The sequence below is a fragment of the Leopardus geoffroyi genome, chromosome A2 (genome assembly GCF_018350155.1).
Source record: "Leopardus geoffroyi isolate Oge1 chromosome A2, O.geoffroyi_Oge1_pat1.0, whole genome shotgun sequence".
In the NCBI taxonomy this organism is placed as follows: Eukaryota; Metazoa; Chordata; class Mammalia; order Carnivora; family Felidae; genus Leopardus; species Leopardus geoffroyi.
In genome coordinates, this window is record NC_059331.1 from 21,292,581 (window position 1) to 21,311,049 (window position 18,469).

An 18,469-nucleotide genomic window follows, 5' to 3' on the forward strand; every position below is an offset into this window, starting at 1 on the left:
GGGGCGCTGAGGAGGACAGTTTGGAGGGCCGGGGCCGCGGCTCCCGCCATTACACTACTGACGGCTAACCCCTCCCGGACGCGCGATGCCTCTGCTCGACAGCCACCGTCGCCACCTCAGCCCTCGCGGGCAGTGCGCCGGGCTACAGCCGGCTCCGAAAGCGCAGGTCGCCTAGCGATGGTGCAGGGCGGAGCCTCGGGCCGTTCGGGTCTGTGGGAGACATCCGCTTCCGGGGCCGCGGCCCTCTTATTGCCCGGCTCTGCGGGCCCGCGGTCCTGCACTTGGAACCCGACCCCGGCGCCTACGATCCCTGAGTCGCACCTGCCTTCGCTCTGCCGCCAGCTTTCTCAGCTAGTCATGCTGGAGCATCTGAGCTCGCTGCCCACGCAAATGGTGAGGGCTCGACCCCAAGACCCACCCCCCCCCACCCCCCACCCCGCACGCTTCTCTGGAGCTGGCAGCTCCGGCGGCCCTTGTCTCTTCCCTGAATTGTGCTTCCCGGGTCCCCATCTCTCTTCGCCCGCGAGGAGCCCCCTGCCCATGCGCCGTTAGGATGCTTCAGGTCTACGGAAAACCTAGAATTTCATTTCTTGTCCGGTCCTTGGGGAGGCCCCTGATGCCGAGGTTGCCCGGTGCCGAAGCTGTGAGGCCAGGGCAGGAACCACCTATTCGGTGGTGGAACCAATTCCTACTTTGCTCTCCTTCGCTTCTAGGATTACAAGGGGCAGAAGCTAGCTGAACAGATGTTTCAGGGAATTATTCTTTTTTCTGCAGTAAGTATTGTTTTTGCATAGTATTCTTTTTCTTCTCCCCCTCCCCCAACCCCCCCCCCCCCCCCCAACCAGTTTGATTGTATTTAATGTACTTCGTTTGTCTCCAGATAGTTGGATTTATCTACGGGTACGTGGCTGAACAGTTCGGGTGGACTGTGTACATAGTTATGGCCGGATTTGCTTTTTCGTGTTTGGTAAGAAGATTGTGGGTATTTGGATGTTAGTGGCAAGTTAAGTTTTCTAAATTGGGTTGGTTTGGTTGGAGCTGGTAGTGAGAACCAGCACCAGCTTTTCAAAACCTCCTCTTTTTGCCATCAGTGTTTCACCTTGCTGTCTATCATTGGAAAAGTAGAATACCAAATAAGTGGCAGATAAAGTAAGCTGCATAAAAGGATACAGTTCATTTCTTAACAGCAGCTGCTCCAAGCAGTAATCTTAAGGTCAAAACTTCTTAGGGTCTTCACAATGCGCAGGAATTTCTTAGGGTCTGCACAAAGCGCTCTCCTCACTTTTTAGCTCCTAAAGCCTTATGTGTAAATGGTGAGGCTTGTTTGCAATTCTTAAATATCTTATCTGGGTGGATGAGTTTTCACTGGAATGTCAGTTTTGCTGTTGTTTTTTACCTTTAGAAGCATAGAGGACTTATTTGGGAATATTACACGTAATGCTCTTTTAAACTTTTGATGTTTAATATTGATGGATTTCCTCTGTTCTGGCTCAGTTGACACTTCCTCCATGGCCCATTTATCGCCGGCATCCCCTCAAGTGGTTACCTGTTCAAGATTCAGGCTCCGAAGACAAGAAACCAGGGGAAAGAAAAGTTAAGAGGCATGCTAAAAATAATTAGGGTTTTCATGATTCAGCTTTACTGTTGCACCTGCTTTCGTTTTGTATGAGATGAGCTAAATTGTTTTCGTATCCAAAACGTGAGTTGAAACCCATCGCTGCTCCTCCAGCACAGCTGTGTATACATTTTGTTGTCTTTATATTTCATTTCTAACTCCGTTGGCTTTTGACTTATAATTATTTCAGACCTTCTCTTCATAATCTTTATCTGAAATGAGAGCAGAAAACACAAGTATGCAAAGTTTCTTTCAGGTCTACAAAAATAATGAATAAATGCCTCATAAAAGTACAATTTGACTGTCAGAGTTTTATAATTCATTATGAGTGGTTAAATCGTTTTAAGGTTTTCAGTTAAAACTCAACACCAGTCTATGTCTAAAGACTCTTTTGTCCATTGTTGTGCAAGCGAACCTACCAGTAAATGCCAGAGTTAGAAGTTTGTGGTTCTGAAAACATCACTGAGCACCATTTCTATTTTCTGTAGCTGTAAGTTCCTAATACATGTCTTTCTTGACAACAGTAAGTGCCTGTGAAAAAATTTAGTGTAAATTTGTGGGACGGTCATAGTTTGGTACCACTAAAATAAGGGTGTTGTTAAGCAGAAAAATTTCAATCCATCCTTTACTTGAGGTGGAGCAAAGTGGAAACCTATAAAAACTAAATTCTTTTTAAATTTTCCAGAGGACTGAACAGAAAAATATTCTAAAGGTTTTGTGTACAGAATGGAAGTGGGAGAGTTATTGTAGGTAATATTCTATTTCTCAGTACCAGGATATAGGACTTGATAAAATACATGTTTAAAAAATGAGAACAATGACCTTAATAAACAAAAGTCAGGAAAGCTTAAAGAAAAAAAAAAGAAAATTAAGATCACATAAATAAGACTAAGCATATAAATAAGAGTAATTAATGTTATTTAAAAGTTAGGAGCTCCCAAATAGTGTTAAAAATCAAGTTACCTTGGGGTGCCTGGGTGAACGACTCTTGGTTTCAGTTCAGCTCATGATCTCACAGTTCACGGGCTTGAGCCCCAAGTTGGGCTGGCTCCGTGCTGACAGCATGGAGCCTGCTTGGGATTCTCTGCCCCTCCCGCATGCATAGGCTCTCTCCATCTCAAATAAACTTAAGAAAAATGAAGTTACCTCCTATTTTCCAGATGACACCCAAAGGTTGAAAACAGGGAAAAGGATATCTTAGGTGGATGCAAGCAGAAAGGAGAGGTAATTAGAAAGTCATACTTAACATCAGAAATGCGGCAAGGAGGGACATCTGGAGCTGCCAAAATGTGCTGTTCTGAATCATTATACATTAAATAAGACATGAAATGTATAGAGAAAGAATTTTACATACGTAAGAGTTTGGCAACGCTACCACTGGATAGGAGACCAATACTACCTTTCAGATTTTGGTCGATAAGTGGGCATATATTGAAAGGGAAGACTTTTGCACTTGTTCTCTATACTTGGAACATTTCCCCTCAGATACACAGGACTTGTTCTTTACTTTCATTCAAGTCTCTACTCGGATGGGACTATAAACAAACATCTCCGGGGCGCCTGGGTGGCGCAGTCGGTTAAGCGCCCGACTTCAGCCAGGTCACGATCTCGCGGTCCGTGAGTTCGAGCCCCGCGTCGGGCTCTGGGCTGATGGCTCAGAGCCTGGAGCCTGTTTCCGATTCTGTGTCTCCCTCTCTCTCTGCCCCTCCCCCATTCATGCTCTGTCTCTCTCTGTCCCAAAAATAAATAAATGTTGAAAAAAAAAAAAAAATCTCCTACTGCCCTGTCAAAATAAAGTGGTATGCCCCATCCTCTATGCACTGATATATCTCACATTACATATTTTTCATTGTTGCCACCCCCCCCTCCACAGAATGTAAGCTCCATGGGAGGGAACAGGGATCTTGTTTGCTTACTGCTGTTTGCCCAGTACTTCTAAGAGTTGGGGAGACATTGTAGGTGCTCAGTAAATAGTTAATGAATGATTCAGAGGTGCATTGCCATTAGTCACCTGGTCTACTTAAGTTTAATTAAAACTAAAATTAAAAATGGAGTCCTTCAAACTAGCTACATTTCAAGAGCTCAAAAGCCATATATGACCAGTGGCTACCTTATCACAGAATACAGATACAGAACATTTCCATCATCACAAAACTACTGATCAGGTCTTCTACAGGTTTGAATAATAGAGAAAGGCAAGTGATTGTGTTTGTGCATAACAATCTTTACTAAATGGCCATTGGACTGTTTCCTCTACTGGCTCATCTACTGAGCCACAAGGAAGAACAATCCCAAGAAGTAAAAGTTAACGCAGGTCATATTCAGTAACCACACTGCAATGACTCCCGCCCCCCCAGACAGAGAGCACGTGAGTGAGCACCAGCAGGGAAGGGGCAGCAGGAGAGGGAAGGAGAGAATCGTAAGCAGGCTCCACGCTCCGTGCAGAGCCCGATGTGGGGTTTGGTCTCACTACTGACTGAGATCATGAGTCGGACACTTAACCGACTGAGACACCCAGATGTCCCGAATTTTTTTGGCTTTCTAAATACATGTATCCCCTACTTTCCAAAAGCTCGTTTCACGCCACTTCACTTTTCTGAAAGTCTTACGTTACTACAGCAATGGCTTTTTTCATAAAAGCAAAAATCCTCTTCAGATTTCTTTCAGCAAAAACAGGTACTACTGTAGGTCTTAAGTGTGAAGAACTTTCAGAGAGTGGGAGATACTCTGTTTTTCACCATTTCAGCTTACCAAAGTTTTCATAGGACTGCTTTTTGGGGGTAATGAGAAAATATGTATATGGAAATTAAGGAATATTTCTTTTTTTTTTTTTTTTTTTAATTTTTTTTTTTCAACGTTTATTTATTTTTGGGACAGAGAGAGACAGAGCATGAACGGGGGAGGGGCAGAGAGAGAGGGAAACACAGAATCGGAAACAGGCTCCAGGCTCTGAGCCATCAGCCCAGAGCCTGACGCGGGGCTTGAATTCACGGACCGCGAGATCGTGACCTGGCTGAAGTTGGACGCTTAACCGACTGCGCCACCGAGGCGCCCCAATTAAGGAATATTTCTTAAGGAGAAAACAATTACTGGCTATTTACAAACTGTCAAAAGTATATCAAAGTCTGAAATATGGTCAAAGGTATAATGAGAAGAAAATTCATACTGTTAAAGGTGTTTTATATTTAAGAAAGATAAAAAGTGATTAAGCACTCAAAAACCAGAGAGTAACCAAAAGATACTGGGATGAAAACCAAAATTAATGTTTAGACAAAACTATACAGAATGGGAATAATAACATATGGGGGAGAATTTTTTAATTCTAAGAAAATATGTACATTATACAAATTTAGAAAACTTAACTAAAACTGATGTCTCTCCAGAAAGATGTATTCATAAAACATGCAAGAAACAGTGAATAGTTCAGAAAGACCCACCCACAGTTTGCCAAGGATTTGCCTCAGACTGGGACTGGGATGAGATGGTTTTACTGTCGAGTTCTAACAAACCCTTCAAAGTGAAAATAAGAGATCTCAGAAACCAGGCTATGAGCACCTTAAGGACAGGGAGTAAGTGTTTTCCTCACCACCATATCCCCAGCTCCTGCCAGAGCACCTGACACAGAGTAAAAACTAAAAATCTGTTAAGTGGCTACAAAGGGAACATTTCATTAGAGTATTTTATGTGTGTGTAATTTTCAAAGAAGGTAAGATAACACTTTATATTATAAAAAGTGAAAACGTTTCCGGAACAGCATTCATTTTTAAAGTCCCTTGAATACAAAAGTGAAAATTTACTAATCAAGATTTTTATTTTATAAAAACAACTTATTTCCCACATGGGAATTACTCCTCATTAAACAACTAATAAAATATGTGATATACAGTCATACATTTACAACATGGGAAGACAACCAATAATTTGACAGACAAAAAGACAAACTTCAGGAGGTAAGTATGTCCAACATAACTAAAAGGAGCTGGACTTCACTTACAAATTGCTTAACTGGAAAAGGAATTCGTGTTTTAGAAATGTTTTCACTGATGAAAAGTTACTCTAAAAAAAAGCCAGCAGAAACATGGATTTACAAAGCCAAATTATTTCTTAGTTTCAATTCTTGCATATCCTAAATGAGGTTCATATTAAATGAAAATAAAAGGTTTATTAAACACCCATCAATATATAAAAAAGGAACTGCTCAATTACTAGATACTACATATTCTTTATATCTACTCCCAGAATCATGAATTGATTTTCTTAAAAAAATAATTTTTCAACTACTACCTAAGGTTATTAACAATGACAACTCGCATCACTAGACATATTATGTCACTTATTTATCCTATTTTATCACTATAGTGCAATATAAAACTTCCAATCCAATATTTTATGGCCCTTACATATCAAACTAATTAGTACCTTAGAAAAATAAAATTCTAAATATAAAGTTGGTGGTTTAAGGCTCAGTAAACAGTAACCAAACAAAAGTCTTATAACAGATTTTCCTCATCAAGAGTAAGATTAGCCACAGATTTTTTTTCCTTTGTTTTATGACATTGCTTCATTTTACTCTGTTCCATCCCATTTTTTCCCCAGTTAAAAAAAAAGATATAAGCATGTTGAATGGCCTCCAGCCATTATTATGGGTTTGTTTCTGTTTAAGCCAAAAACCTTTGAAAATAGGTCTTTAGTTCTGGCAGATTAGAATAAATTATCAAAAATTCACATTTTCTTCAAAAAATTTCAGCTGGCGAGCTTTCACACTGTAAGTTGTGTATTTTTCACCCATGTGCTCCTGCAAACGTACCTAGTGGAGAAACAAAAAGAAAATCAGTATGTAGTAGAAAAAATATTTTTTGCAATTTTAGAAGAAAGGCTTTTCAAGAAAAAAGAGAAGGGCTTTTCTTTAAAAAAAAAAATTTTTTTAATGTTTATTTTTGAGAGAGAGAGCGTGAGTGGTGGAGGGGGAGAGAGAGGGAGACACAGAATCAGAAGCTGGCTCCAGGCTCCAAGCTGTCAGCACAGAGCCCAACACGGGCCTTGAACTCACAAACTGAGATCGTGACCTGAGCTGAAGTCAGCGGCCCAACCGACCAAGCCACCCAGGTGTCCCAAGAAGGACTTTTCTAAGCATGATACCAGAGGTGGAAACCACATGGGAAAATGCTATCATTTAAAAAACATTTGAAACTTCAAGATGTCAAAAAATTGTCATGAGATGTTAAAGAACAAACAATACACTGGGGAAAATTTGCAAATACATGCCAAAGAATTAATACCATTAATATAATATAGAGCCCTTGGGGGTGCCTAGGTGGCTCAGTCCGTTAAGCATCTGACTCTTGGTTTCACCTTAGCTCATGATCTCATAGTTTGTGGGATTGAGCCCTGTGTTGAGCTCTGCATTGACAGTGTGGAGCCTGCTTGGAATTCTCTCTCTCCCTCTCTCTCTGTCCCTCTCCCCCACTCTCTCTCAAGAAATCAAACTTTAAACAGCATAGAGTTTCCCTATTAAAAAAAAAAAAAATAGAGCTCTTAGAACCAGTAAAACACGTATTAGAACATTAGAATTAGTAAAACAACAAAATCAATCCCATAGATAATTCAGCAAAGGCATTTACAAATTAATACAAATAGCCAATTAAAACAGAAATTTCAATCTAATAATAAAAAAATACATACAATGTGACACTCAATATATGCCTGGAATTAAAATAACACCTAACAATATGTTAAACAGATGTCACACACCTCCTATCCAGTGCACAGAGAAGGACACCATATCACTTTTGTGGTATTCCTGCCAAAAATACAGAATCTGAATCTATTTAACAGGAAACACATCAAATCCATATGGAGGGTCATTTTATAAAACATGGCCGATACTCTTCAAAAATGTCCTAACTGTCCCAGATTAGATGAGACATAACAAATACAATCCCAATTGGTTCCACATCTGGCATGATGGCTTGAGGAGCTCTGAAGACCCCCCTCCTCACTGAAACTGGTGAAAATTATTTTCTAAACTAACCATTTAAAGTCTCTGGAAGCGGTCTTGTGGGCATACAGCAAATAAAGACACTTTGTTTTTTTTTCTCAAGAAAATCTACTAAAACCCATTAAGAACAGTGAGAGCGGGTGGTATCTAAGCTAAGATCAAAGGCCTCCCTCCCCAGTCCCAGCTGAGTGAGACAAAAACTCTACACCAAACTGTAGCCAACAACACAGGGTTCCCTTTCCATCAGCTCCTAGTCCAAAGGCAATCTTCCTGGGAGGGGCAGGACATCATATCTCATCCTGCCCCCCCCCCACATCTGTGGTTAAGGATACATTTTGAGAGAGTGCAGCCAAGATGTGGGAATTTCCTTTTTATACCAGGTTAGACTTGTAGGATGGAGGCTGTACCTTGGGAGCAAGGCCAATGAAAATACTGGGGCCCCAATCACCTTTGCCCCAGACCATAAAGTGAAAATCCCATGCTCAGGTGAAGCATGCCAAGAAGACCAGCCCTCCCCGCCACTGAGCTTCTAAAGTAGGGGTATCACTCATAGACAAGTATGCTATTGTCTTTGCTCCCAGCTGTGTTCAGAGATTTTTCCTGGGGTGAGAAGCAAGACCTAAAACAGCACCAAAACTTTTCCTTAATGGACTGACCTCATTTAGAACAGAGTGGAAAAACTCAAGCCTACAAGTGCTCTCAAAAACTGGAAGTAGTGGTGAATGGCAACTAGGAGGAGACTGGTAGAGTCACTGGGTGTATAGGCTAAACTGTGGGCAGCCTACTTTGATGGAGACAACTATGAAGCTGGGAGGAACCCTCCCCCACCTCCACCCCGCCCCCCACCCTGGGGTCAAAACAAATTTCAAACACTGACCCTGGGAACTATCCCTTCAAAGAATCCCAAATTTTACTGGATCAGTTTGTGGAGCAATGTGTGCCCCAGGACATTGTTGGAAACAGGAGAGCCATCAATTAGCAACTAAAAAACCTTAACACCTAAGGGAAGGACAAGGGAGAGTCAAAAGAGTTCTGCAAAACCCACCATCGTCCCGAGGTGGCTGTGGATACAACCAAGGCCTTGCCAGCTGAGAGGCAACATCAGATTTACATTGTGGAGACATGAAGAAGGGATAAAATAGACTTTACTAAAAAATTCAGCCAATCACTAAAGAAGCAAATAATAATAGCAACTCTCCTCCCTGGGGAGGCCAGTGCCCAGACTTGTACAATATACTTTCTGAAATGTCCAGTTTTCAATAGACAGTTATAAGACACATACACTGGGGGAAAAAAGAAGGCAAGAGAGGCACTACCTGGGAGAGTAACCAGATACTAGAGTTAACAAGCAAAGATATCATCAGAAACATGTTCACAGAACTAAAGAAAACTATGATTAAAGTAGTTGTAAGAAGAGCTAAGTGGAAATTCTGGAATGGAAAAGTATAATGACAAATGAAAAACTCAAGAGGGGCTCAACAGTTTATTTGAACTGGCAGAAAGAAAAGTAAGCAGGCTGGAGATAGATCAATATATAATTGATAATCAATACATAATATCAATATATAATTCACCTTATAGATTGATAGATCAATATATAATTCTTTAATTATATAATCAAAGAACAGGGAGAAAAGAAAATGAAGTGAATATCACTTCAGAGAAAAGTGGGACTTCACTCAACACACCAACACATGTATAATGGGACCATCAGAAGGAGAAGAGCGAGAAAGGAGCAGAAAAATTACTTAAAGAAATAATGGCTGAGCAATCCCTATCAAATAACACCAGCAATCTTCACAGAGCTAGAACAAACAATCCTAAAACTTGTATGGAACCAGAAAAGACCCCAAATAGCCAAAGCCAAATCTTGAAAAAGAAAACCAAAGCTGCAGGCATGACAATCCCGGACTTCAAGCTGTATTACAAAACTGTAATCATCAAGACACAGTATGGTACTGGCACAAAAACAGACACTCAGATCAATGGGACAGAATAGAGTGTGGTAGGGTCCCTTCCCTCAGGAAAGAAAAAAACCTCAAGGTAACCTGGCTATATGCGTATGTGACAACATCCCTCACAATCTTGTAACATGAGACCACTTAATCAGACTACATGTTTGTGTGTTACCATATATGGGAGACAAGGAAGCAAAAAATATATAAAAACCTACAGCATGTGGCATTCGGGGCTCAGTTCTTTGGGAACCCAACTGAGTGGTGCTGGCAGGAATAAAGTTGCTTCCTGGAAAGAAAAGCCTTGGTGTCACGACTCTGTGCAAGAATCCTGCTACATTACTTGGGGGCTTGTCCAGGATTCAGAGACAGTTCATTTCCTCCTCTTTTGCCACCAGGGATATGAACCTCGGAATGCCAGGAGAGGCAGCCTTGCCTGGTGCCAGCAGACCGCTTGATCTGCAGGAGATTAGCCCTCCCAGCATGCCGGGGCGAGGACCCCGTGTGCCCCAATGGAACTCGTGAGGCCCAGACACCAGCTCAGGGAGTGCCACCCAGCAGACTGGTAAGAACCTGGGTTCGTTTTGGCACACGTGCCCCCAAGAGGCAGAAGGGGAGCCTGATCACCTCCCAGAGTTGCCCTAGTAGTTCCACAAGGGGTGAGGAACGAAGCTGCAACTCTAAGGCACTGGGTAGCAGATTGTGGAGTTGCCGTGTGACTGTGTGTGGGGACTTGTCTCTCATTCATTTCCTGGGTTAATGACTATGATAATTAGAGCCAACCGTCTCTGGTTATTCTACCTCAGAACAGGGACTTTAAGGAATATTCCCAAGCAGCTGCCGAAACTCCTTTTGTTTCAGGGAAATTCCCTGTCTTCTCCAGACTGACACGGACTGCCCAATTCCACTGGTGGAAAACAAAACAAAACAAAACAAAACAAAACAAAACAAAACAAAACAAAACAAAACAAACCTGGAGTCTGCTCCTCTGTCTGAGCCGACAAGAGTTAAAACTGGGAATTCTCTTTCTCTGCCTTTTGCTGGCACCTCTCCTCTTCTGCCTTCCCTCCCCCGCCTTCTTTTCTGTACCACTTTGGGGGTGGCCGGCATAACTGGCTCCTCAATGCCTCAGGCACCATCAGCTCCTCCTCCCACCCTAGAGGTTGTGGAGTGAAGGCCACCCACTTCAGATTTCCCCACTGGTGCCCCAGATACAAATAGACAAGGGGGAACAAATTGATTAACTTTTAAATGGACACAGATGGAACACATTTGGTATTTAAATGGATTTAAGTTTTTTGGTTTAAAATAGACATGTCTTTAGAGTTATCAGCATTAAACATATAAAACTGTTTTCTAAAGGTCAAATAAGCTCTTTTATCTCTGTTGCAATTTGTCAGCAAAAAGGTGACTTAAAATGATGGTTAGTTTTGTCTGTCTCAAAGCTTTCACGGGTAATTATTAAGATAGCTTTCAAAGTCTTTGGTAACCTAAAACGTTAAAGTTTGGCTTGCATGATAAATTGAGACTGAATTCATTGGATATCTAAAGAGATGAGGCTAAAGCACTAATTACTAGATGTAGGTTTGTGCTTATGACTTGTTGCAGAGAAACTCCGGACATTTGGATCTATGGGAAAACATGCTTTATCTTTAATGGATTCATAATTTTGCCATCTAAAAACATTCAGATATAAAGTTCACAATTGGTTACTACTTAGTTTTCACTGGAGACTAAGGTTTCTAAGAGGTAAAATTCTACTAAATGTAGTTAAAACTAATAAAAATAAGACAAGCAACTCTGTATGTAGAAAAGTAGGAGATATGAAAGAAAGATATAAGAAATGGAAATACATTTTTGTTGAAGGTAAAAGAAAGTATTTTTGTTCTAAATGGGACTGGTTATTTGGAGGAAAATGGCTTGGACAAAATCTAAATGTAAAGAAAAGTTGCAGAAAGTTCATGAAGGAAAATCTTTAAAAACAAATTTTATGTGTGGTCAGGATGGACTAAGGTTAAAATAAATGGATTTTAAAAGTACATTGGGTTAAGATTAAATTCCTCCTCTTTTGACCCAAAGGCCGGGAAAATGATAGCAATACCCTTGGTGCCAGCCTCCAAATCCTCCACATTTCTGTTGTTCCTGTTCAGCAGAGGACTGGATGCCTCTGCCGTATGAGGGATGGGTGATATATGAAGGGCTTTTACTAAGGTATGTGGGAGCCATTTTACTACGCTTAGCCCACTGTATGCCAAAAATGGATATCCACACGGCTGAAACATATTTATGTGAGCACTGTTGAAAAAGGGGAATAGACCTTGACTTTGGCCCTTTAACCCCCTCCCTCAATGGCCAATGATCAATATGGAAGTTACTGTTGGGCCAAAATAAAATGAGTGCATCCTACAACAACCAGGAAAGTCTTGCTTGGTCACAGTCCATACCCCAAGGTCCTGCAGGCAGGAAATGGAGGGGTAAGAAAAAAACAGGAAAGACCAGGTCAGCTCTTGGAGGTGGGGTCAAGCCTGGGTAAGAATGACTATTAGCACCTTGTGAGACTGGCAAGGCTTTTGGCTGCCAGCCGCAAAGCCAGCCAAAATGCAGGGACAGGAGATGAGGTTTCTCCTGGCCAGCTATAGGAAATTGAGATAAGGGACAACTTTCTTCCTTTTTCCTATAGATGGTTAATTCCCCAACCAAGGCCATTACTCCTTTGGAATGCATTATGATTCATTTTCTTTTGCACAAAGGTTTGGCCCCAATACAAATTGGAAAAGGGAACCTGGCCCCCAAAGGGAAATATCAATGACAATACTATCCTACAATTGGACCTGTTTTGCAAATGTGAAGGGAAATGGGGAGAATTCCCCTATGTTCATTGATTTTGGGCCTTAAGAAAAAAAATCGAGATATGTGTAAGCAATGTAAGGTGGATCCTAATTTAATGGCAACCCTTTCTGAAGTCCAGCAATCAGTGGGGGGAAGTAATTAAGGGCCCCTTACCTGTATCTAAAACAGACCTAGAGAAGGAGGAAGGGAGTTCTTTCACCTCAACCTCCTTCTCCTTGGGTCCTCAATCTATTATATATATATATATATATATATATATATATATATATATACACACACACACACACACACACACACACACACACACACACACACACACAAAATTCTGCTCTCTGCTACTCACCTTATCCAGGCCCTCCTCACAGGCATGTTTGCCTTACAAGAAGCTAGAATGCCAGAAGAAAAAACCTTTATATTACAAGATTTAAGACAGATAAAAGGAGATCTAGGTAAATTTTCTGATCAGATAAGTATATAAGGGCTTTTCAGAACATTATGTATGTTTTTGAGTTGAACTGGAAAGATATAATGCTTTTGTTAAATCAGACTCTTAGTGACAGATTTTTTGAAAAAAAACTAAGGAAATCTAAGATTTAGGCCTTAAATTATGCTAAATTAGCCACTATTTTACAAACACAAAATGAGAGCCCGATGGCATTCCTGGAGAGGTTGAGGAAGGCTCTCATTAAATATATGGCTATCTCCCCTGACACCCCTAAGGCTGAGATGGTTTGAAAGGACAAATTTGTCACTCAATCAGCCCTAGATATTCAGAGAAAATGCAAAAATTGGCTGTTGGCCTTGAAGGGACCCTGGAGGAACTCTTACAAGTTGCCAATTGAGTATATTACAACCCAAATTAACAAAACAAAACAAAACACAAAACAAAACAAAACAAAAAAACAGAAAAGGAGGCTTAAAAAAAAAAATCTGAGGCCTTAGTTGTGGCCTTCCGTACTACGTCAGACCAGACTTCCCGAGGTCCTGGCACCAAGTGCCATTTATATGGCCATTCAGAGCACTAAAATGATGACAATGTCCTCAGAGGGGACAACCAAAATGAAAACCCCATAAGCCATGCCCCTTCTGTGGAGACAATCACTGGAGATCTGAAGGCCCTCGGGGACCTCTATCTGTGAGGGCTCAGATAACCAATGTCCCTGGAAGGGACTAACTGGAGTCTGGGGCTCTTCATGGTGGCTCCCCTAAACAAACTGTCTATCAGAAACCCAGAGCCTCGGGTAACTCAGGTAAATACAGAAAGAAAACTGGTTGATTTCCTTCTTAACACCAGAGCTACCTTTTCTGACCTCCTTTCCACTCCAGGCCAACTATCCAAACGCAGCATGACGATTAGAGGTATCTCCAGAAAACTGCTAACTAAATTTTTCTCTCAGCCCCTGGGATGTATGTGGGGAAACCTAATTTTTTTTCTCATTCTTTCCTGATAATGCCAGAGAGTCTTACTCCCTTGCTAGAAAGGGACATTATAACTAAAATAGAGACTATGGTGCTACCAACTCCAGGACGGGTAAACAATTATGTGAGTTGTTGGAAATTACTGGATATGGTAGACTGTAGATACCAGGGTTCAGAAAAATAGTTTGCCTACTATATCAATTATTAAAGGAGACTCCCAAAAAAATAAATAAATAAACTGGGGACTGACTCCTAGATACCGTCTCCAGCCCTTGGTTACAACACAGCAAAGCAATTACTATTACCAAGCTCACAGAAATAAAAGATCATTAAAACACAGGATCAGGCCTTTCATTTAGGGAGGGGCAAAACTTATCAAATGACCCAAAGGATGTTTACTGGGAAAAAAATTTGTCAAAGAGAGTTCTGAAAGTAGTATCAGCCTGTGAAGTATGTCTTAAAAACAATCCTTTCAACCACAAACTTGCTCTCCCAGGCAATCAAGGAACTGGAGGCTATCCAGGAAAGACTAACAATTAGGTTTCACTCATATGCCAAGGTCAAAGGAATTCCAACATCTGTGGGTATGGATTGATACTTTCACTAATTGAGTAAAGGCCTTCTTCTGCAAGACAAAAAAGGCACAAAAAGCAATAAAAGTTTTGCTTTATAAAATAATACCCACTTTTGGCTTACCTAAAATTTTGCAAATTAATAATGGTAAATGGCTGCTTTGACTCTTTCTCTAGTAGAACTCCTGGCTCTTAAAAAAGTTTTATACCTCAGGGCGCCTGGGTGGCTCAGTCTGTTGAGTGTCCGGCTTCGGCTCAGGTCGTGATCTCGCAGTCTGTGTGTTCGAGCCCCGCGTCGGGCTCTGTGCTGACAGCTCAGAGCCTGGAGCCTGCTTCGGATTCTGTGTCTCCCTCCCTCCGCCCCTCCCCCACTCATGCTCTGTCTCTCTCTGTCTCAGAAATAAATATACATAAAAAAAAAAAGTTTTATACCTCAAAATAAATCAGACCGTCTGCTTATACTCAGCAAAACTCTAAATAACACCTCACAAGCAGTAGATGATTTAAAAAAATTTTTTTAATTAAATTAGGGCCAAACTCTTGGAAATAGAGCCACCATTGACTACTTATTACTCCTGCTCTTCCATCACCTGGGTCATGAGAGATTCCCTGACATATGTTGTTTACAAAGTCAGAGTCTCTCCTAGGTTGTTTGACAGGTTTGGAAACTGTAGACATTATCTTAAGATGCGACCTTGTTGGTCAGTATAATCTTTACTTTGCGTTCTTCTCTTTGTGTCTGCTAATAATTATGCCACCTCATGCCTGCCAGCCTTCCTGTAGAACCATACTGTGGGCTACTTGACCGACCCTGGGGTAGACTCTAACTGCTGTACCCCCACACTGTCTCTTATCAGCTTAAAAAAGCTAGAACGGTCATCGTCCCTGTTTCCTAACAGCAGGTACAGGCCCTATGCTGGGGGAGAATTAAATAGGGAAAGGGTTAACATAAGGCAGGGAGAGATAGGGAAACTTCAGAAAGCAGACTACAGCTGCAAGTGGGAGGCTAAAGAAGTAGATGGGGTTCTCCCTTTATAAAATCCTTTTTGGGTGCCTTCCCCCCATTATCAAGGGCATAAGGGGGGATCTAAATGAGATAGGCAATCTAACTCTAAGACAACAGATGCAGGCCCTTGGCTTTACCCTAACCACCTTACACCACTGGGTCAGGGAGCGATTACCTGTGAATCTGACCACAGATGCTCACCCCTTTAAACCAGGAGATGCAATATAGATAAAGGAGTGGAATGTCCAGCCCCTAAAACCCCTCTGCAGGGGCTCATTCACTGTCATTTTGTCCACCCCTACTGCATTAAAGGTAGTTGAAGCGGGTCCTTGGATTCACCACAAGCAGAATGAAGCCAGCATCTCAAAACTGGGAGTGCATTCCTAATCCACCAATGCTATGCAAGCTGACCATGTGAAAAAAGCAATCCGCAATTCCAGAGGCTCCAAGAGACTACAACCCTGCTTTGGTCACTCCAGAAGGTAGGCACGGCAGAAGCTTGAGGAATCGATGGTCCGATGAAACAAAAGACTGTCCTTATTTTCTATGTTTCCGTACTGTGATGCACTGTCATGCCTTGTTTCTCACTATTATTGTGATTCTTGCTCTACTCTTTGCCATAGGATTGTCCAAGGCCACCCCAGCCAGCTGGAATTGTGAGAGGTTTCTGTTAATACTCACCTTCCTTTTGTGGATAGGATACTTCATTGGTACCAACATGGGGAAACAATGGCCATAAGAGACTAAAAAATTAGATTCCCACAAACTTTATAGTAAAACAACATACCCCAGTCCTACTACCAGGGTTTGGCTCTCAAAAGCTCAATTACTGGGAAAAACTATCTTGCCTAGTGGGGAAAAAGTTCATCATCGTCTCTGTTAAAAACTTAACATGCCTAGGCCAAAGATTTTATAACTCAACTGCCCAGAAAACCCAATGGTGGGGGACCCCAGATCACCTTGAGCCAGATCAGATCCCCACCCCTTATTTAACTTCTCTCACCTCTGAGAGGTCTGAGACAATATCAACGAGCCATCAAATAGCAGGCCCAGGTGGACTATACTAGATATGTGGAAAGACAGCCTATATAGTACTTCCCTCAGTCTGGTCAGGGTCATATGTGCTGAAAACTATTCATCCATCTTTCTTCCTGTTTCCACTTGACAGAGAGAAACGTTTGAGAGTTCAAATGTATAGGGACAGGAGACTCAAAGGAAGAAGCGTGCCTTACAAACTGGCAATTAAAAAGATGATAAATGGCCTCCTAAGTGTATAATCCATTATTATAGCCCTGCCACCTGGCCAGAAGATGGGTCTTAGGGCTACCGCACTCCCATTTACATGCAAATAAACCACATAATGAGACTATAAGCAGTTATAAAAATTATAACCAATAAAACTGCCAGAGCTCTTAACTTACTAGCCAAGCAACAAACCAAAAATGTGCCATGCTATCTATCAAAATCGCTTGGCCTTAGATTACCTACTTATTTCTGAGGGAAAAGTTTGTAAAAAGTTTAACCTAAGCAACTGCTGCCTACAGATAGATAATGAGAAAAAAAGTCATAGAAGAGATCACAAGTCAAATAAAAAGGACTGCTCATGTCCCTGTCCAGACCTGTAACAGTTAAAACCCCGGGGAGTTATTTGGAGGATGGTTTTCAACTTTCAGGGGATTCAAAAGTCTCATAAAAATTATCCTCCTAATTCTGGGAGGTTGCTTAATCCTCCTACCTTGCTTGGGTCCCTGGTCTACCTCCAGTCTCACTGAGGCCATATGAGTGGATGGCCACTCATATAATGATGTTATAAAAATATAAACCTCTAAATCAAGATGATGTTCTTTGACCCAAAATAGAGGGGTCCGAGCATCAAAGTGGGGAAGGTGGTAGGGTCCCCTCCCTAAGAAAAAAAAAATCTCAAGGCAACCTGGCTATATGGCGTATATGACAACATCCCTCATGACCTTGTAACATGAGACCACTTAATCAGACTACATGTTTGTGTGTTACCATATATGGGAGGCAAAGAAGTAAAAAATATATAAAAAAAGTATGCCACGTGGCATTCAGGGCTCAGTTCTTTGGGTACGAACCCAACTGAGCAGTGCCAACAGGAATAAAGTTGCTTCCTGGAAAGAAAAGCCTCAGTGTCATGACTCTCTGCATGAGAATCCTGCTACAAGAGAACCCAGAAATGGACCCACAAACATATGGCCAACTAAATCTTTGACAAAGCAGGAAAGAATATCCAATGGAATAAAGACAGCCTCTTCAGCAAATGGTGCTGGGAAAACTGGACAGCGACATGCAGAAAAATGAACTTGGACCACTTTCTTACACCACGAGAAAAATAAACTCCAAATGGATGAAAGACCTAAATGTAAGACAGGAAGACATCAAAATCCTCAAGGAGAAAGCAGGCAAAACCCTCCCTGACCTCAACTACAGCAACTTCTTACTCAACATGTCTCTGGAGGCAAGGGAAACAAAAGCAAAAATGACCTATTGGGACCTCATCAAGATAAAAAGCTTCTGCACAGTGAAGGAAACAATCAGCAAAACTAAAAGGCAACCGACAGAATGGGAGAAGATATTTGCAAAGGACATATCAGATAAAGGGTTAGTATCCGAAATCTATAAAGAACTTATCAAACTCAACACCCAAATAACAAATAATCCAGTGAAGAAATGGGCAAAAGACATGAATAGACACTTCTCCAAAGAAGACATTCAGATGGCCAACCGACACATGAAAAAATGCTCAACATCACTCATCATCAGGGAAATACAAATCAAAATCACAATGAGATACCACCTCACACCTGTCAGAATGGTTAACATTAACAACTCAGGCAACAACAGATGTTGGCGAGGATGTGGAGAAAGAGGATCTCTTTTGCACTGCTGGTAGGAATGCAAGTTGGTGCAGCCACTCTGGAAAACAGTATGGAGATTCCTCAAAAAATTAAAACTAGAACTACCCTATGACCCAGCAATTGCATTACTACATATTCATCCAGGGGGACACATGCAACCAATGTTTATAGCGGC

At 41.5% G+C, this 18,469-nt stretch overlaps 2 protein-coding genes across 7 annotated transcripts in view; one reads left to right on the forward strand and one right to left on the reverse strand.

Annotated features, from left to right (window-relative positions):
- Positions 1-177: 177 nt before the first annotated feature.
- SPCS1 (signal peptidase complex subunit 1) lies at positions 178-1,908 on the forward strand. The gene is made up of 4 exons (XM_045493142.1): positions 178-393; positions 714-773; positions 881-967; positions 1,495-1,908. Exons 1-4 carry the CDS (start codon positions 178-180, stop codon positions 1,618-1,620), a joined length of 489 nt encoding a protein of 162 aa, XP_045349098.1. The 3' UTR covers positions 1,621-1,908.
- NEK4 (NIMA related kinase 4) overlaps positions 1,617-18,469 on the reverse strand; it is a 52,725-nt gene continuing 35,872 nt past the window's right edge. For 3 of the 6 annotated variants that reach the window (XM_045493130.1, XM_045493135.1, XM_045493136.1), the window contains one exon: positions 5,402-6,422. In XM_045493130.1, coding sequence (XP_045349086.1) covers positions 6,330-6,422 — 93 coding nt within the window. In that variant the 3' untranslated portion in view covers positions 5,402-6,329. Of the gene's footprint in view, positions 2,147-5,401; positions 6,423-12,761; positions 12,805-18,469 lie in introns of those variants that run through there. The other 3 variants (XM_045493134.1, XM_045493133.1, XM_045493132.1) reach the window with 3 other exon arrangements.

What these genes read in the sequence shown, in the direction of transcription:
- SPCS1 (XM_045493142.1), top strand. Translation starts at nt 178, where the DNA reads ATGGTGCAGGGCGGAGCCTCGGGCCGTTCGGGTCTGTGGGAGACATCC. An exon ending in GCTCGCTGCCCACGCAAATG is followed by an intron (nt 394 to 713) that starts GTGAGGGCTCGA and finishes CTTCGCTTCTAG; the next exon opens with GATTACAAGGGGCAGAAGCT. An exon ending in GATTTGCTTTTTCGTGTTTG is followed by an intron (nt 968 to 1,494) that starts GTAAGAAGATTG and finishes GTTCTGGCTCAG; the next exon opens with TTGACACTTCCTCCATGGCC.